General features: G+C 49.9%; 1 protein-coding gene across 1 annotated transcript in view; it reads right to left on the bottom strand.

Annotated features, from left to right (window-relative positions):
- Positions 1-10,798: 10,798 nt before the first annotated feature.
- Positions 10,799-20,833, bottom strand: part of YPEL2 (yippee like 2) — a 30,561-nt gene continuing 20,526 nt past the window's right edge. The window contains exons 3-5 of the mRNA XM_082776066.1: positions 17,944-17,987; positions 17,065-17,173; positions 10,799-15,808 (exon numbers count right to left, since the gene is read on the bottom strand). Of these exons, the coding sequence (XP_082632192.1) occupies positions 15,719-15,808; positions 17,065-17,173; positions 17,944-17,987 (243 nt within the window). The 3' untranslated portion in view covers positions 10,799-15,718. The remainder of the gene's footprint in view (positions 15,809-17,064; positions 17,174-17,943; positions 17,988-20,833) is intronic.

Genomic DNA, 20,833 nt, shown 5'->3' with positions numbered 1-20,833 from the left:
CCCACTGCCTTCCTCCTCTTCCCATGACCCACAGGGTCAGGTCCATCTTCTGCTTCCTTCCGCAGCCTTGCTATGGAGCTTCTTCTCCCACTGTGACAAGGTCTCCCCAGAACCCTTGGGAAATCTTTTTGGTCGAAATTCCCCTCATTGCCTCCTGTGGTTGCCTTCATGACACGTTTTCTGGGCCACCATGAGCAGCTCACAGGCTAGGCCCAGCCACCATTGAGGTGTCTCCTTGCCTCAGATGCGGCCTTCAGATCCAGAAACAAGGAAATGGGCCTACCAAACAGACCACAAAAAACTTGTATTTCATCTATGATTCTATGGAGCAGAGGTTGCATTATCCAATTTCCTCTTGTCCCCACGTCATCAGCTGTGGATGTCCATAGCACCCAGCAACAAAGGCAGAGCCTATGACAGCCACACACGAATGGATTCGTTCGTCCACCAGCACTGGAAAAAAACTAAAACAAAACCAAATCCCCAGCCCTGCGTAATTGTGGCCCTGTTATTCATAGATCTTAAATTGTACTCCTTCATGAATTTTAATGTGCAGTCCATTTTCTCTCCACTAATCCTACATTAGGCTGGAAGCCTTTAAAGACTGAACATTTGCCCTCCTTAGCTCTTTATTCCCTGCAGCATCGCAGCGCGGTGTCCCAAGGCGTTGCCCTTGTCGCAGCTGGTCTGGCAGCTAGGCTCAGCGACATCAAAGTGCTTCCTTATTAGATACTCCCGTTTCGTGCACCCGTGACAAAAGCAGCTGGCCTGTTGAATAGACACCCTGGGAAGAGCAGCTTATGTATTTTGTCCATGATCTGTTGGCATGGATATGAGCTGCGCAGCACATTTGAGATAACACCTGCTTGTGAATCTTTAACTCTGCGCTTCTATAAATCTCTTCTTCTAGATAATCTCCACAAGGCACTGGGAACCAGTGAAAGTCCCCTGGGAAGTTCCCCTTTCACAGGAATTGCAGAATTACTGGGTTGTTACTGGTAAGTGACAAAGCACAGTCAGTTGCACACTGACACAGACCAAAAGGTGCTCAGCAGCCTTATTTCAAATGGCATTTAGATGTGAAAGCCAGACAGACCCATTAGATACTCTAATCTGACCTTCAGCAAAATGCAATCTGAGCCTGTTATTTCGCTACTAAATTTAGTAATTTGTTCAGCGGAGGTGATTCTTCCAGAGGGAAGATACCGAGGCTTGGTTTGAAAAGACGACGACGCAACAGCTTTGTGTGGCGAGCCAGCCGAGTAAAACACTCTGCCAGTCCCGCCACAAGACAGACAGTCTGCAGCATGCCAAGGCAAGGTGTGCTCTTCTGCAAATTGGTAAGGATATAGCAAGCCCTTCCATGTGTCTCACAGAGCCTTGTGAGAGGAAAAAGGGATACTGTAAGTTCCTCAACTATAAAGCTCTAAAAATACAGGATCTTTGATGTATAAATGCATGCTAAGGACCTTTTTGGCCCTGCCTGCAAACGTTCCCAATTCCCACTAATTTCACTTTGCTTTCAGAACCAGCAGTAATATTCCTTTTCTGAGATATACAGAACATACTCGGTATTTTAATGACTCTGGCCCTGGGGATACTTTGTGCCGCACAACAAGCGGGCACAGGCAGAAATGAATCTGACTTAAAATCTGATTTGATTTAAACAACACTGACCTTATGAGAAGTGTGGAGTCCGAACCAGGCCTGCAAATCCCATCTGTTTCTTATTTCTATAATGGGCAACCTAAAACCCTAAATCCAAACAGCTCTGAGCTTTGAATCCAAATTTTGCAGCTTGAGTCCATTACTAGCAATGACGACTGCTAGCCCAGCACAGACTTCCTTCTTAAATTGTACACCGTGATTTATAGCACAACATTAAGCGAAGGAGGCGTACAGCAGGTTGGCTAACAGCTAATCTGAAAGGTGCTTGGAGGCAGAGCCATGGGCTGCTGGATAAGTTGACTGCATATTTGGTCCCCATAAAATTGTTATCATACTGCTCTTGTGCTTTAGTGGTGTTTTCAGGGTTAACGGATGCTTGAGAACCACTCAAATGTTCCTCTGCTATTAGGAGCTAATGAAAACCTGTGCTATCTCAGCATGTAGTGTTATATTAAGTTACAGGTTTTGCTGTTTTCTCCTTTTCTCTCTAGAAAAAGTGGAATTTGTTGTCAGAAAGAAGATGTAATCTGTAAAGCAAGCATCTCTTTAGCCTTTTATGAAAAATAAAAGAGCGGTATTCAGAAAAATCCTTGCCTCTGTCCTTTAATTCAGAAGAACAAAGATAGTGAAGGCTCTTCTCTGAACATGAGATGAATTTGCCAATACCGTTCCCATTAGCACAGAATAAACCCTTTAAATATATAATGGCCTGAGTACAATACAGATTAGAAAAGTGTGGAACTGTAAGGGTCCTAATTATTTTTCACCCATCCACCTTTATATTAAACACAAAGTTTTGATGCTTCCCCAGATGCTGGGTGAATTATTGAATATTTTAAGCGATGCTGTGTTTATAGAGCTGCAATTACTCAGTATCTGCCTTTGTTTGGAGAAGAATCCCTGTCCCTCCTTGCTAATGGCTTCTTCTGATCTCATCCGATATGGAGGATTTCCTGGGCATATTAAAAACATTATTCACTCTGCCTTTTTAGCTTAGCCAAAAGATTTAATGACTTCAGCATCAGAACTGTCTGTTTCGCTCTATTTGATCTAGACTTACTCAATGATGACCAATGCTGAGCACTGTGCTTCCCACATATGTGGAGCTGAGGAACTGAAGGAGATCTTTAACTGGATAGACTACAGATTATTTGGGGTAAGAACTGTAGTACTTAGCACAGCTGAGCTGTACTTCCAGGTGTCCAAGGCACTCAGAGGTTTGTACTGCCTTGTCTCACTGCCAGGGCTGGGGGAGCAGGAGCTGTTTTTTGCACAAGGGACCTTTGTGCTTTACCTGGGCTCCCCGTTACATAGCCCAGCTAAAGCCTGACCCTTCTGAGACCTTGGTGGTGCAGTGCTGGATCCATCCCGGGCTGGATGGAGCTGGTACCTAAGTCCAGGGCGTCTTGCACTGTGTATGAAATGCTCTGAAGCAAGCTGCCCTGTAAGGGTGTCTCTTGGCGTTTGTGCACAGTCCACGTTTCCTGACTTAAACACAAGCTTCTTGAGTGATATTCCAAGCCTAAGCAAAAACCACAAAAAGCCAAGGAGAAATTCAGGCCTGCTGCTCATATGTCCCTTAATCTGGAAAAGCTCAGAAATACAATTCCCTGCACCCTGAAGCAGAACAAAATGACCTTGAAATAGCAGCCTGTGTCGGGGATCAGATCTTTTTGCAGCATATGGGATTCCAGTTCAGCCTCTTGCAGGCACTGCAGGGCAGCACCCTGCCCCTCTGGCACCGCCGGGACCACCGGCACTGGGCTTCTTTCCAGAGTATTTGCCACCTGAATCTGTCACTCACTCCAGGATTTAGAACGTCTCCATCACATTCAAACCCTGGGTAAACCACGTTGCTGATGATGATTTCAAATCTGTTCTTTTTTTCCCTGTTCCCCTGCATTTTGAGATGTTTAGTTGAGATGCAGCACCAGATAGACTCCAGTAAGCTGGTTCATCTGGTTCATGATGCATTAAAAAATCAGAATCACTGCTTGCTGGTCCCACCCCTTGCAGCGCAGGACACTGCCTCAGCACACCGCGTGCTGTGGATTTCAAATCACTGCCGAGTGCCGGGGGATGTGGTCAGATTCCTGTTTGTCTTCTGTTCCAAGGCACGAACAAAAAAAAATTATTGTCATAGTTCCCCCTTTCTTCAGTGGCCACCCACATGCTTATGATGCTGCAGCAGTTTTACACAGCATTGCAGGGTGAGCAAAACCAAACTGCAAGCACGACGCACTTATGCATCTGTGCGACTGAAAATCCATACATCTGTAATAATTTCCAGATGAAAAGCTCATCAGACACGTCTACTACACACGTTAATAACTCACACTAGTGCACACTGACAGAAATACTGATTTTTCCCTAATTAGTTTTTTCTGCCTCGAAATATGGTTTCCTCTGCTTGCTGTGAATTGATCTTTTCACCCCATCTACTTAGCAGATCTACAATTTACTATTCAATTAACATTTCACGAATGAAATTGGTTTGTGATGCAGTCACCTACTCCCAGCATGAACTACGGATTTCTGCATTACCCTGGCACTGCTCTGCAATCCCCCAGGGCAGTCTTGCACCTCTTCTTCTGATGTCCCCCCCCCAAAAAAAAAAAAAAAAAAACAAAAAACAAAAAACCTGCAGAAACAGGGAGAAATTATTAAGGAAAAGAAACCACTGGGAGCTGGTGGGCTGCAGGTAGAATTTCACCTTCATAAAATGTTACAGCCAGGAGCAGGGCACAGCACGGCTGGGAAAGGAGCATCCTGCACCCTGAGGCTGGATGGCGATGCACAGCTCAGGGCGCTGCCTGTCGGGCTGGGAAGCATCAGAAAAGCACCGGCGATGAGCAGAAATATGGCAAACACGATCCATGCCAAGACTGGAGGAGGAAAGGCTGGAGAGAGACATGGAAACAGTCTTCAAATATGTAATAAAGTGCAAAAAAAAAAAAAAAAGAGAAAAAAAAAAGATGCAAAAAATAAAGCCAAACCCAAGTGGCTGGCCAGGACCAGGAGCGGCAGCTGCAGCTCACAACATTTCGGAGCCCTGGGGAGCCACCACGTGCCCCCTCCCCCCCAGCAGGCAGCTCCCAGCCCCATCCCAATTAACCGTCTCCTAATGACTTTCAGAAGCGTGAGGATTTCCTTAATTATACCACGCATTAGACTGTAATCAAGAAATCAATCCTCGCCGCCGCCCGAAGCGGGGCCGCTCACGTGCAGCCCGTGGCAGGCGGGGAGAGGCGAGGTGGCAGACCCCGGCCAGGAGGGATCGGGCCCGTGCGTGGCAGCCACCAAGGAGCCCCCGGGCTTACAGGTGTGCAGCAGCAAACCTACAGGAACCGTCTGCGGTGCAAATCGGGTGTGGTGTGTAAAATAGGGGCGAGGAATGAGCACGTTTGGTGCTTTTACAGATGCAAAGCCCGGGATGGAGGCAGCATCGCCTGCTTGTGTGAACGTCCTGAACAGAAATAGAGATCACCGGGCTGCTGCAATCGGCTCCAGGATCAGGCTCCACTCACGGTGTCTGTCATCCGACAGAAATAGTGTCTAATTAAATATTAACCTCTGCGTTCACCAACGACACCTGCACGGGGTGATCTTAAAGGACGCCAAGCCCTGTGGCCGCACACGAAGTCCGGGCTGGGTGCCTGCGGGGCACGGTCCTGTGCCCTGAGCGGGCTGCTGGGGGCGTAGCAATTAAAAAGGTAGGGAGATCAAACGTTTTCAGTCCTTTGATCTCCAAGTGTGAAATCTGTGGGTTGCTTCCCATGCAGGCTGCGTCTCCAGGCAGAGCAAGGGAGTGGGAGAGGAGAAGTTGCCCTTCGCTGCTCACAGGAAGGGTTTTTGTCCGTAAAACGCAAATATGGGAAGCAAAGATGTGATGCAGCAGAAGGATTCAAGGATTCAAGCTAACGAAGTGGGGCAGTGGGAGGGAGGGAGACGGGGCCGACTGCTGAGCTCGCCGGTGCCCACGCAGTGATGAGGACGTGGGGCGGGAGCTCAAGTACCTGCAGCGCTCAGGAGATGCTAAAAATAAAAAGCAGCTGCTAAAAATAACGAACGATCAGGAAAAAAAAAAACGCTAAACCCCAGAGATCTCCTGAACTCCGAGGATTAATTTTAATTTCCCTCTAATCCGGGCAAAAATAGCGACGTCGGGGGGCACAGCTCAGCCTGAGGAGGGCTCGCGCTGCTCTGCACGTCCCCAGCGCAGGGCTCTGGGTGCATCCAGACCAACGCTGCCTCTGCCCATGGCCACAGGGCCCCAGCCTGGGCAGGGCTGGGTGCTCTGAGCTCATTTCATGCTATGAGCTCAGGCTGGGTGAGGGGAAGTGGCCAGGTGTCTCAGGTTATGGGCTGCGCTTTTTAAAAATGAGATTTACGGGCACCTTCAGCATTTATTGGGAAGAAGATGACTGATTGGAGAGATGTTTGCTTGTAGTCTTCCAAAGAGACATAAAAACTCGTTGTTCCTAAAACCATTTTTAACTCATCAGACGTCTCCCTTGCTGCGGGGAGCACTGCTGGCTGCGAGCGGAGCTGAATTTGCCTTCGGTGTTCCCTGAACCACTGCACACAAAAAGCTGCGGTGCCTCCTGGCATGGGGAGCTCTGATTTGGTGCAGGGCATAAATACTGGGGAGAAATGGCAGCATGCCCCAACAGTGCCTGAATCCCTCCCCACGTGTATGGCCCAGGGGGTGGCTGAGCATCAATAAGTAGAAACATCGCTCCCACCTCACCGTCTGCCTTCAGATGTATGCAAATGTATGCAAACAAGGGTTTGCATGCAGAGCTCGCCCAGGACTTTGCTTGGTGTGGGTGGGCACAGGGGGCAGGAGGACGTGCTCGGGGCTGTTTGCACAGCCAGGGCTCAGCGATGTTTTAAACACTGAGAGCCCCTGATGAGATACAAGGGCCCATGGTCCGAGGTGTGATTTATATGCGACAGCACATAAACACCTGGAGCATGGGCTTTAGAAAGCTATGGGGCACGGCCGCTCCTCGCACAACCCCCCTTTTTAGTTTAGAGAAAAATAAAAAATCCAATCTAAGCAATTCCACACAAGCCTGCTTTAAATGTGCTTGCAATTTGAGAGTGACCAGAGAGGTAAGTAAATATTTTTCTGGAAAGGAAATTACATTGTGAGTACACTGAATGCTGTTTGCTGAAGCACTGCCCGGAGTCCAGCTCCAGCCTGCCTAATATTTACCCAGCTGGAGCAGCAGCACAGCAGCGTTTGGCAGTGCCAGGCGTGCTGCAGCTGGGGAATTCAGCATTTATACCTGTAGGAAGCACGGTGCTTTCACAAGCTGCAATGCACAAGACCCAGCAGCTGTTTGTAGTGAAGTTTGGGAAGCTGCGAGCCTCGGACAAGGGGCTGCTGCGGTGCTTCTGCAGCAATTCAAGGATAAGATGGATTAAAATGATTAGATGAGTTTAAAATGGTTTTAGGAACTACTAGATTTTATGTCTCTTTGAAAGACTACAAGCAAAGGTTTAAACCAGGAGGGCCCAACCCTGCAGCCCACGCAGGTCATAAAGCCCACGGGGGCTCCCTCCCCTGGTAGCAACTAATTTACAGGACCCTGCAAGCAGTGCCCAAAGTCTAAATATTTTGCTTGGATACGGACAGGGCAAACACTCGCTGCCACGTCACCGGTCTGGGCGACCCCTCGCTGAAGTGCCCGCGACGCCTGCGCTCACCAGCCTGGGAAGGAGCAGGAAGCTCTGCCCTCCTCCCAGCAAGGGTCAGCGCTCAGCTCCGTGCACTTTGTGCACCAAAAGCCCCTACAGCACCCTGGGAACCGCAGAGCTGTGCCGTGCCTTCTGTTTATCATTGACCAGAGCAGTGTTTTAGCCTGTTTTGGCAATTTCAGCTGTAACCTGGAGCATGTTGAACTCCACAGTTTAAATACTCGCTCCTTGCTTAAGCAGCCAGCTCCTTTTTGTCCTGCCCTGACCATGATCACCCCGGAGGGGAATTTAACAATGCACGAACAAAAAGGACAAGCAGGAGATGGAGGATGTGAAGGTGCCCAACACCAGTGGGCTCCTCACCCTGGGCCAGCTCCTGCCCGCAGCACGAAGCCGCTCGCGCTGCTCTGAACGGGTGCAGCGGGAGCACCCGGGGACGGAGCCGGGATAAGGCACAACGAGGTCCTGGCCCCATCAGTGTGGCCGGGGGACACTGCCCCAGTGCCCCGGTGCTGAGCCCCATTTCCTTGCGGTGTGTCTGGGGGCTTTGCGGACTGACAGGACACGCTCCAGATCTGTGCCACCGAGCCCTTAATCAGCTTTCACCTGGGATTAGCCCAAATGTTTCCAGTCTCTGGTTCAAAATAGGTTTTCTCGCTGTTGGGCAGCCAATCTGAAGTAAATGCTCCCCTCCATCAGCCAACATCTCCAGCAATGGTTTTGCCCTGAGGCTTGAATTTTGCCTGGTTCCCAGATTTTTTGGATGGAGAAGCTGGGACACAGGATGCAGATGTGGATGTTGAGCCAGGCTGCAGTGGGAGCTGCAGGTACAAAGAGCACGGCCAGCCCGCTTCAAGCTGAGTGCTGCAGGCTGGGGGAGAAAGATTTGGCAGAAGAGCTGGAGCTCAGGAGCTCACAGAGCAGGGGCTGGGCCCTGTCCCATCCTCCTGCCGCAGGGGCAGCCCATCGGGGTGTCACAAAGTGAGCCGAGCTGGCAGCTCTGGGGGACAGCCAGAGACAACCACAACATTGAGCTGTTCACTCAGCCAAAGGAGTTGCTCTAAACCCACTGTTTGTTAAGAAAAGAAATCAAAAATATTATTATTTGTTGGCTTTAAAAGCGTTATTGGATCCTACACTTTCACATAGCCTGTCCCCAACCTGTGAAAAATCTGGGCTACACCATGAAGCCAGCACTTGTGCACGCTGTGGTTTGTCCATCAGCAAGAGACCATCACTGCTCGACTGCTGTGGAAGAAGGAAGAAGGAAGCTGGGCTCTCCCCGAGTTTGGCTGAAGCTGCCGGGAACAGGAGAAGAAGCAAGGAGGGGAACCACGGCCCCATCTGCAGGGCAGGAGCCCCAAGAGCAGAGCTCCCAAATACCCCCAGAGCAAGCTGACAGCCCCGGGCAGGGGATCCGGCCTGGGCCAGGCCACGAAACCCCTCCTGGGATGGGGCCTGAGGTGCAGAGCCCGGCAGCACCCGGCACGAGCAGCCCCGATTCCTCCATGAAGCACCAGACCGAGGGGCCGGGGAGGCCGCGATGGGCACAGCTGCCTTTCCTCAGGGCTTCCTCAGGCCCGCCGAGGAGGGGCCCTCAATTTCTGCCCTGAAACCTTCACAAAAATAGCACAATTATGGGAAAAGCCTTGTCCGAGTGGAAAAGAAAACACCAGCCCGAGCCTGATGAGGAAGCAGAGCTATATAAGAGCACGCTCCTATATTTTTCTGTTATTTCTGTAAAGCATCCAAACACTTGTGCAGAATTTCTTCACCGAGGGCACACGTTTCCACAGGGCGAGGCTGGGCCCCTGGGGAAGCCTTTTTCAATTTTTTTCCCTCAGCTTTTTCCTTCACCTAAGCAGAAGTTTCCATACAAGGAGAACAAATCGAGGGGCAGCTCCCACCGTGGCTGCCTGGGGCCTGAGCCACGCATAACAGGGCGCTCTGGGACATCTCTGTCTTTTATTTCTGTACCGAAAACAGTGGAATTTTAAGCTGAACCCAAAATTTCAGAGGAAGCAAAGTGTTTTCTGTGAGAGAGGGAAAAAAAAAAAAAAAAAAGAAAATTTCAGCTTTTAGTGGTTTCTCACAGCACCGTTCTGCTTTTGACATCTTCCCTTTCTCAACACCAGCGCCAACATTTTTTGGAGCCTGCTCAGAGCGGCTCCGAAGCGCCGCAGGTGCAAGGGGCTGATGCTGCCGTGATGCTCCCAGCAAAGGCTGCTGGTGCCACCTGCCTTGCTGGGCACCAGCACTGCCCTGCCCCAAAACCCGCAGCAAGAGGCCGAGGAAACCTTTCTGGGGGTGGCTGCCAGGCTGCATCCACGGCGCGTCTCTTGGCCTCACCGCTATTTATTCCCCAGGCTGGAGCTGGGTAAAAATATCCCCGGCGTTTGGCAGCCTGGAGGCGCTCCTGTAAATCCTTCCTGTCAGCACGAAAATGCCCTGGCTGGGGCAGGAGCAGTCAGCCCCATGGGAGCAGCAGCCAAGGGCACGGCCGATGGTGGAAAGTTAAATTTTGTGAAAGGGGCTCGGGATGGGGGGACACACACACCCTGAAGAGGGGTTAAGTCATTGAGGGTCATAAAGTGTGAGAGGGAGAGGAGGAGGAAAGAGGACGGGGTGTGCTGATGGCAGGGCTGCCACCCGCAGCATCCCCTCTAGCACCCGTGTCCCAGCAGGAGGGCAGGAGCCACGCGTGGTGTCCCCGCCGCGGTTCCCCGATAGCAGCCACCCCACCCCATGATCTGATTGCTCCTGCCCCAGGATTGAAGGCCACCGGCGCCGCGGTATTTATAGCTCTGTGATTGTCTTCTGAAAAAATCATTGTGACTTCGGGCTCTGACTGGGGCTGCCCGCGCTGAGCCGCGTTTCTCTTTATAGCCCGTCCTCCGGAAAGGTCGCGGCGGCCCCAGGGAATGGAGGTGGCCCCGTGCCACCCGTGGGTGCTGCCCGTAGGATTTCTGCCTCCGTCTGCCTGTTTCCGGGCACCTGTGTGCAGCACCGGGCACGGGGACCTGCTGAGCTGCTCTTGTAATGGAGCTCGTCTGGAACAGGCTGGAAACAAGAGAGCCAGGGAGATCCTTTTGGCTTCCCCAGCAGCCCAGCAGAGCTCTTTGTGCCCGTTCGGAACCACCTGAACTGAAGCACACGATGGACAAGCTCCCTCCATCACTCAGTAGAATTGCTGTGTTTCAATATTTAGGGATCACCCTCCCCCTGTGCTCTCTCCTGCTAAAGCAAAATGCCCAAACACATCAGCGTTACCACTGCTTTACCAATGCTGGTGTGTAGTTTGTTTGCAAGCTGAAGGTACCGTTTCTTAACAACCAAATTTCGCTACTTCCAGGCCTTTAAGAACTTGCACATGGCCAAGAAGAATAAGATAGCAACATGGAAGAAACGTTTTAGTACTTGAAAATTTTATTTTCTCAAATGAGCACCAACACATATTGTAAATATGACAAACAATACGCCTCCCTCTAATACTGAAGAACTATATACAATGTACAAATACATGAAAAGGTGAAAACCAATTATTTGAAAACAATTGCATTTATTACTGAAGCAAATGACCTGAAGAAATATGCCAAAAATAAAATTAAAATAAGATCAAAGAAATAAAAGTATACACAATCTGTAAACACAAGAGCATCAATAGACAGGCTGGTATTGGAAATATTCTCCTTTAGTTTTGTCAGTGGGGAAAGCATTCCCATTTCCTTACGAGAAACAAAACAAAGGATACATACAGTTCGTAACTATGAGAATAGCTTATTTGTGATTTTACCACACACAATGCCATTCTGCTTGCATTTAAATATGTTGATTTCTTTTTTTTTGAGTTCAGTATGATTTTATTCCCCTCTTCTGCTTATTCTTTTTGAACATGATTCTTCCAAACCTATGCCTAACGCTATTGTTTCTGAGCATTGAACTTCTGAGGCCTCTCACCTGGTGAGAAGAGCTCCTTCCCACTGAGCTGAGCTCCGGTTCTTGCACATCTGCTTGCCCCCCGGTGCCTGGGGTCATCGGCTCACCCAGAACTGGTTCACACCGAAGCACGATGCTCCTCCCGAAACAAGGAAGTGCAGTGAAATGCATGATTAATACGCTCACATACCAGTTAGAAAAATGCATACAGAGAAAATTCTCACATGATCATCACAAGAACAACAAATTTCAGTTGCAGGTTGTTGGATTTTTTCTGTATATTTTTAAATCGTGTGCACCAAAACCAGAGAATCAGAGAGCGTGCAACAGTTATTCAGCACTGAAAACAGCTCCTTGCTCAGCAAAACACAGTCCAGTGGTTGTGCTGTTGGTCCACTTCAGGATAAACAAGAGACCCAATGAATTAAAAACAAAGAGCGGGGAGCAGGGGGGAGGTCAAAGACAGAAAGGAAAACAACAACAAAAAAGAACTTTACTGCCAGAGAGGTAAACTTTTTACTCTAATTTGTTGTGTAGCAGCCTGGTTTAAAAACAAACAAACACACAAACAAAAAACCCCAAAGAAAACCAGGATCCGTGTCCAAAGACTTCATGTTTTAGTTTAAAAACAATGACTCATCAGAAATCTCCACCCTCCATCCCTGCCGCCTCCAAGCGAGTGGAAGCAGCGATTCGGAGCCTGCAGCTTATATCCACTCCTGTTTTCTAACGCCTCGGGGTCTACTTCACTCCAGCCAATACTGGTGCAAGGGGAGATCCGCGACACCGACAGGAAGGGATTTCGGCACGCGAGCGACTCCGGACGCTGGTGCCAGGAGCCAGGCCCCATCCTGCCCGTGGCAGCAGGAGCTGAGCCCTGCCACGTCCAGGGGGAAACGGGATCGACTCAAGAGGACATCTACTGTGATTTTTGTTTCCCTTTCGACAATGTTTTCCAACAAATACAGAAGGAAACAGTATCATCTATAAACAACAAACAAAGTGCTCTCAGGGAGGGGCTCTGAGAAAACAGCACCAAATATATTATTTTTTTTAAAAAATTAAATATTATTTACAAAAGTATATCTCACAAGATAATGTGTTTTTTTTTTTTTCTTTTTTTTTTTTTCTGTTTTGTATATATTATCATCTGAATATTTATTACAGGGACCAGGATTTCACGCCAGATAATCCACCAGAGCACAAGAAATTTAAAACTGACTGAAGTCTGAGCTTTGGGGTAGCCTGGGGTGATGTAAACTCGAGGGCGCTCGCAGCTTGCCAGAGACGGGGCTGCCACGTGGATTGGGGCAGAAGTGGCTGCTCCGGGGGTTTTCGGAGCCCCAGGGAGCAGCACCACCAGTGCTCGGTGCCCAAAGAGGTGATTTCTGTGGCCACATCTCCAGCTCGGAGACAAAAGTCCCACCCTGATGTACCCAGATGGGAAGGACCTGGCTACAGCTGGCTCACACGCCAGGGGGATGCAGACAGCGAGGGTCTTTGGTTATGCTCTGAACACGCAGCTCTACAAGGCAGAGATTTGGGCCGTGCTGTGACACCCACCAGCACACAGACCTCACCGTCCCGCTGCTCACCAGTGCCCTGCATCGTCTTGTGTCTACCTCAGCACGTGGCAGGGGATGAGCAGCCCAGGAAGGACTTCACAGCTGGTGGACGCACAGCAGAGAACAAGCCTCAAACGAGCCTCGCAGGCCAGTTTTTTCTTATCTCCCTGGAAAGTCGGACTAGAGATAACTCTGCGCCGTGTGTGCTCACAGGCACACAGGTTTTTTCACATCAGGACTTGAGGCCAGATTCTCAGCAACTGTAAATCTGTGGATGCTGATGAGACAAAGTCAATTAAAAGCAGATTAAGATCTTGCCATATTCAAGCTGAGACCGGTTGCCATTAAAAGTGTAACCCCTGTGAACAGTTCAAAACAGCCTGATCTGGTTTAACATCATCCTTTCTTGTCCCAAATATAGGGACAAAAACATTTCTAGCTGGGATCTTTGCTATAGGTGATCGCTATCGCCTACATGGTTTCGTTTTTATGTTTTTATCAACATAAAATCAAGAGCTTGGGCATGGTTTTGTTGGTTTTTTTTTTCAACCTCATATTAACAATTTGGGGTTATCTCTTACTTCTCCCAGGTACAAACAGACCCCTTTAAACGCTGTGTGTCTGGGGGAACCAAGAGCTCTTCAAAGAATACAAATTACTTCTCGCTAGCCCAGACCCAATAAATTGTCCAGGATCAATCACCAAAGGACAGCAAAATGGGATCAGGCCAGTGCCAGTGTCACCACGCAAGTGGGCACTGCACAGGTTTTGATTTTTCCAAGATTTTTGTCACTTACGGGAACATGGATGATGGAAGCAGAGACGATCAGAAATGAAAGCTGAAGCTACACAGCCACAACAGAAAGGCCAAAGGCCCACAAAGCGAGCTACTTCCACCCACTGCAGGAGCTGCAGCCAACCTCCGCTGCCTTCCCTCGGCGAGCTGTAACAACGCCCTGCCACAAGGTTCATGGGAACTAACAGCCTCTGCTTCAATGGGCCCTTGGGTTTGGGCTTCAGCACAAGGATCTGATGTGTGAAGTTGGATCCCGATCCCAAGCAGCATCTCTGTTCACATCCCCTTTGTTTAACAGCGAGTTATTTTGTGGCCAGCCCCTCCGCCCTGATCCCCAGCTCAGAGATCCTGGGGGTGGGGGCAAGCGACAGGAGATTACAGCGCTGGAGCTTGGGTTTCGTAAGGAGTTACAAACCCCCACACAATACTCTTTCCTTCTGGATTAAGAAAGATTTCCCCCCAGTGGATTAACCTACTTGAAAGAATTCCACAAACAAAAAGGAAATTCACTCAGAGAGATAAAACTAATTCAGTTAAATAGTCTTGAGTTATGCACCAGATACTGGCTGGACTGTTGCAGAGCAAACTTCACATTGGCTTATGCCTAACGCAGCTCCCCTCTCGCACACGATGCTCCTTCCCCACCAGCCACCTCAGGAAGGTCCACACTGATTAATAGGAAAAAAAAAAATAAAACAAGAAGGGCTTGTCCCTTGCAGTTACCACATCCACATCCACCCCTCCCATTTAAACTCCACGCACAGACAACTCCAGGGGGCAGATATTTGAGTTCTTTTTTCTTTCCCATCTCCCCTGTAACTCCAACAGGCTTCTGGGAGTGGGAAAAGGGGGGAAGGTTTTGGGGGGGATACCTCATGGCTTGAAATATCCACCTGTGCAATACTGCTACAACTGTCAGGGTCCTCTGCTCCCTCCTCTCTCCACTCTCACATCATTTCTCTGACAGGCTCCAAGAGCAGAGCCGATGGCTGGGGCCTGGGATTTAAGAAGAAGATACTCATAGCAGCATTTTCCTGCTTGCATTTGTGAACCACTGGTAAAAGACCTCCAAGGAGGTTCAGCGGAGGCTCAGAAGTCAAGGGGTACCCTGCCTTACTACGTTTGTCCCCATCCTCCCCTACCTAATTTCTTCTTTCTTGCCTAGCATGCACCTTTTTTTTTTTTTTCCTGTTGTATTTTCTGAGCTGCAGTTCCAGCCTCCCTATGCCTGAAGTGGTTTTCTCCTCCTCTCTGAAGGGCTCAAGAGTCAGGATTTGGTTTCTCCAGCTGTGAGGGTGCTCCCACAGCCGTGCTCGGTTGGGATGTTTGGCCTACCTCCTCTGCAACAGAGAGGAAAAGGAGAGGCGGGGAACCTCTCCAGCCTTCCTCCCCCCAACAACGAGTTCATGAACGGCAAACAAAACACAGATCCACAAGTAGCCTGCAGGGGGGAACTGCTCAGGACTTGTGCTCAGCCGGCTTAGACCAAAGCTCCCTCGGCGGAGCAGCGGTTTTACGATTCGGAGAGAACGCAGCCGTGAGGTATTTTTCTGTCCGTTTAGACAAGTAGATAGTTTCAAGCCTTGGTTAACCAGGACTTAAAGGAGAAGTTACAGCTTCGCTCCCGATGACTTCCCTGTGGGCCCACTCCCCACCCCCTATCACCTCCTCCTGCCCAAAACTCAGGTCTTCCTCCCGCACCGAGACCTGCTGCTAGCCTGCCACCACAGAGCCAACTTCAGTTTGTACGTAAGCATTCGTCAACATGGAATGGCTGTCGGGCATTCGGTGCATTCTCTTAGCCAACGCCAGAACAGAGAGAGAAGCAGCCAGGGTCAACTCACAAACAGATACAAAGCAAAGAGACAGAGAGACAGAAATTTAGAGGCCAGTCACCAATAAAGATGGAGAAGGGTGTGAAGATGCTCCCAGATTGCAGAGCCTCTAAATGCATGGAACCAAGCGTTCAGTCACTCTCTCACTCTTGGATATAATGTTCGGTTGGATGGCATTCTCTTACACGCTGGTAGGGCTGGGCTCTTCCCATTCAATCCCAGCCGTTATCCTTGATCATGTGAGCTAGTTCAATGATGTATTTGCCTTCTTTATACTTCTGGCTGCTTTCAAAAGCGTGTTCCTAAAAAAAGGAGAAAGAAAGAGATCGATATGGAAGGTAAAGTCACGGTTACAGATCCCAGGATGCTGGTGCAATCCTAGCCTGGTAGGGAGACTTGTCCACTGGGTGAAGGTCAGGCTGCGGGACCCCCTGGGGGCATTGATGAAAATTCCTTTGGGAAGAATTTTAAACCTGCACTCTGGCTACCTTCAGAGCCTGAAAAAAGGCACTGGCACCATGCAAATGTGTAGCTTTCTGCAGGCTAACAGCAACCGCTCCTTCAACTATTAAAACCTGCCTCTCTCTAGGGTGAGCTGAGGGTTTATTAGTGCTTGTTGGAAATGCTGAGCTCCCCTGATGAAACCTGCTGTAAAGGCACCACCATTGGGAACAAGCCAACGGGACTCCACTGATGCCTTTCGGTTGCCCCCTCCAAGGCAGTTCAGCTCTGCTCAGGCGTGCTGCTTGCGTGCCTGGAACACATCAGCGAGGCTGTGATTCTGCTGCAGGAGAGACCTGAGCTCACCGCTCCGTTTATGAAATTCCGTGTTTTGTTCCACAATAAACTCCATTTACGTACTTAGTGTCCTTCTCCATTTGTGAGATCCATGCTGTGCTTCTGCATGGATTCCTACTGCATCAATTTTTGATGCTGTACTTTTTATAGCCTTTTAACTGGCTTTTAAAGAGTATTTCTGTCCAGAGACCACAGACACAATAAATGTTTTGTTTAGATACTGCTCAAAATGTTTTGACAAACAAGTACGCTGCGTGCCTCCTGAAGCAGAAATGAGAACGTAGCACAAGGCTTTATTTGAAGGTAATTGAATTTATAGAGAGCAAGAGACAGCAAACAGATCAAGTCGTGTTCAATAGCATTTCCAGTGGGAAGGACACAGGACCAGCGCTGGATGGATCACTCCATTATTCTGAGAGGGTCTGGGAAAAAAAGACAACATGAACCACAAAACTGACTGAATTTTATGTTGTGTGTCACCAAGGGACACCCACCAAAACCAAGCCTGCAGTTCCTGCTCTTAGTAAGGCAACACATTAGCCGCAGAGAGCTCATGCTCTAAATGGAGAAAACAAACAAAGGACAGGAGTGAAAACGGGAATGTGGAAAGGACAAGAAGATGTGGCTGCAGCCCAGGATCCACATTTCTGGTTCCCAAGTCAACGTTTGTTCCCCAGGACCACGTTATGCCACACGCACACCTTCACAAAGGGCTGGAGGGAAGACAGTCCCAGGAAAACTAAACCGTACTGATACTCACATATTTCCAACCCAGTGTGGTTTTGCAGTTTTCACAGTAAATGTCTGCAACCGCATGTAATCCTGTTAATAACACCCGCTCCTCTGCGGGGCCACAGCCCACGTTAACTCTGGAAGAAAGGAGAGAAGCTCTCTGTTAGTGCATCTTCCACTGCACGTCACTACAACGAAGCTGACGGCAACTTTACTGCAGTATTTGGGAACGTAAGCAGGAAATTGAGAATACCGAGTCCCGCAGCTGCTCCCAAACAAAGACCTCTTGCAGCTCCAGATCAGAATGAAAAGGTAAAATGGAGTTTTTGTTCAACTGAAAATTCTACAAAGTTATGAAAGGAAGATTAATAACGCAGTAGTAAATTGAGCTAATGAAGCACTTGAGAAAGATTTTCATTTTCAAATTGCTAAAATTGTAACGTTTACTTTCCCAAATGGAACTTGGGGAAATGGAACTGAAATCAGCACTTCTTCTGAAAGACATCCCAGCAGTGATCGTGCCCAAACGATTTTCAGTGACTGGGAAAATTATAGTCAGTTTTTATGCTAGCTCTAAAATTCACATTCAGATATTACATACTCTCTGCATTTATAAAACCTGGGCTCTTCGGCTCAACTGTGTTCTCTAAGAAGAGAATGAGTCATGTTAGCTCTAATTCCTCAATCTGATGATGAAAAAAACACCTCTTCCTAGCTGCTTATCTGAAACTTGAACATAAAATCAAACATGAATCAGTGCTGTTTCTTGCCTCCTTCTCCAACCACTTCCAGCAAGCTCCCAAATCTTAGAGGTTTCCTAAAACAACGGTTTTCTGTATGTCTTCACGAGGGTTTTCTTAAATCCACCCTGAGAGACGCGGAGGTGACCCCATGGAGCAGTACTCACACTGAATTGAAGAGGTACGCTCGTCCTTGGCTTCCTTGGAAGGACTGAAAGGCAAGAAAACAAAATTCAGCCAGCTGCCAGGACTAAGGCTAAAGCAGGAGCTACTCTCAGCAGCTGCATTAACGACCTCAGGCGGTCAGGGCCTGAAACCTATGTCGGTACGGGCTTCAGGATGGGAACCCCGAGAGCCAAACGAGAGCCGGCTGGCAGAGGGCTTGTCCTGAGTGTGGAAAGGGAACGGCTGCAGCATTTACAGCACTATGCAAGCCCTGCGTGCTTTCAAGTTAAGAAGTCAAGCTTTTTGCCCTCTTACTTGCCAGCAATGTCTACGTTCCCCCTTCCAGTTCCATTTACGAATTTCACACTCCTGCCTCATCCTTACCCAGCGCGGCCTCGCTGCCAAATATCAATTTCACCCTCTTCCAAACAACAGCACGCTCATGTTTTCAGTTTGAAGCACTGCCGTGGGGCTCGATGGCAGGCGAGGTACCCTTGGGAAGACTGTGAGTGTGCACTGAACCCCGCTGCGAGATCGGGATCCACCCCAACTGAGGCAGCATCCTAAGGAACTCCTCGTCACTGGGGCAGGAATTCAGTAGGACACGTCTCGAGCACGTCTGTGTAATTACACGCATTAAAGCAGCTGCCTTTAACCCTCCTGCAGTGCCCAGACTGTGCTGCTGGGGGGAACAGCACAGGGCTGAGCCCCCCCAGGGCAGGAGAAAGGGACCAGGCAGGGCCCTGCCCTGCTACAGAGCAAACAGGGCAACAGCGGGGGCACCGGCACTGCCCGCTGCAGGAGGGGGCCGAGCCTGGAAGGAGGGGATGTGGGGGGCACGGGGGGAGGCAACGGGGGGAGAACGAAAGCAGATGGAGCCTGCTCGCCATCCAGGCCTCCCCAGTAAATCCTTTTCCATAAACACCAAAGGGACTGCGCCTGCCAGTAACAACAACCATGGGAGCGAAGCTTTTCTTGGTACAGAAATAGGATTTTCCATTACTGCTGCACAAAGGCCTGTCTTCAATAAACAACAAAACCAAACCCAGCAGCTTTGTGTCTGGGGCTCCCTGGATGCTCCCAGGGGGCAGCAGCATCCGTGCCCTTCCCTCCAGCTCAAGCCAGGGCTTTTGGGCACCTAAGGGCGGTCACAGCACAACAAAAAAATCACACTGGTTATCTGCTGCCCCAGCAGGACTTCTCAACACGCCACTGCTCAGCTTGCAGAGCTACTGCCTGCCTCAATACCCGCCCTGCAGCCAGCTGAGGGTTTGGCAAATCACAAAAAAGAAGCGAGGAAGGTCTGGCAGCCACCTCAGCTTCACTAACGCATCTGCTGTCCGTAGACCCCAGCTGACAGCATCTTGGTAAACACAGCACAGGCAGGGTGTACCTCGGTGGTGTACCCTCAGCGTTTTCTGGAGGTGTTCCTTCTCTGCTGGGACTCCAGAAAAACCGGCACATGCTGCAATGGGCGCTTTGAAACCAGGAGGAACAGATCCCTTTTTACACGAGCAAATGTCCTTTTACGCTGTTGTTTTTTTGGTTTTGTCTCAAAGATGCACACAGGAAGATTTCCACAGCACCTCTGTGTTCCCTGAGCAGTGACAGCCAGCAGCAGCCCTGCCTCCTGTGCCCTGTGTTTTATTTGTGCATTGTTTTTGATGCACAGAGGTGCACGCGCGCATTCAAATACCGACTTCAGACTCTCTGAAGCAGCAGCTCCTGGCACCACTTTCCAGCTGAAAGAAACGGAAAGCATTTTTTTGTTGTTTCCCGCTGAAAGCCCAAGCACATATTTTTCTCTACACTGCTGGTGCTGAATGCCTGGCTGGAAACACAGCCGTACACGCCAGCAACAAGACTCCCTCCCCATCCTCCCTGAGCCTTCTCAAACACAATGCAAGCTTCGGGGATGCGCCACACACAGCAGCTTCCTCCTCCCGAGTGCTCACAATCAAACCCCTTCCTGCTCCTCCGTGAGGAGCTGCAGGGCTGGAGGAGCGCTGCTCTGAGCACCCAGGTGGGAACCACGAGCCTGGAGCCAGCCATTTGGCTGCGGATCCTCCCCTGCCAAGCTGCATCTCCTTACGGCAGAAGCTCCACATTAAGGTGCCTTTGGGGGCTGCTGTGGATGAACAAGCTCCTACCACCCAATTTATTTACTCAGAGCCCCTCAGCCATGCTGGTTGCATACAGGATCTGTGAAAGCACACCTCTGAGCCTTGTGTTCCTGCTTCTGGAGACGCAGAGGGGGGGCTGAGCCCCATGTGCTGTCCCCGTTCCCCCAGTACCTGCAGCTCCCCATTCAGCCTGCGGCCCACTCAGCAGTTCCACGGAGCGAGCAGATGTCAGGATTAATATCCCAAGTCTTTGTGATGGCATTCGACAATAGGCCGAACACAAAAAGAGCTGGCTGGAATCATCTGGAAAAGCAGGCAGCCGCTGCCAGGACGAAATGGCTCCGCACTGATGTTCCTCTGCAGAACGCTGCCGCTTACCTACATCCAGCTGGCAGCCTCTTACCAGGGCAATAAAACAAAAATGAAACAGCAACTGGTCCCAGAGAGGGAAGAAGGAACACAGCGTGCCCCTCCGAGCTGCACTGGTGAGAGCTACAAATAATCCTCGCTGCGAGAACACCAACGGGGACCGAGAGCCTGGAGGCTCTGCCCGGGCTCAGCAGCAGCCGGCACGTCCTGGGCGATGCCAACAGCACCAGGAAAGGTACAGCCATCCAAACCCCTCGGTTAAGGGCCATCCCTGTGCTCGGGATGTCCCCATCAGGGCACAGCAACCCCTGAACAACATCACCAGCTCCCGGGCTTCAGAGACCCTGACGTCTGGGCAATCAGTCCATGCAAGGATGCATCCAGAGCTCTGTTACTGCTT

This window comes from Aythya marila (genome assembly GCF_965140915.1).
Source record: "Aythya marila genome assembly, chromosome: 20".
In the NCBI taxonomy this organism is placed as follows: domain Eukaryota; kingdom Metazoa; phylum Chordata; class Aves; order Anseriformes; family Anatidae; genus Aythya; species Aythya marila.
Note: the sequence above shows the minus strand (reverse complement) of the source record. Positions and strands in the feature narration are given on the sequence as shown.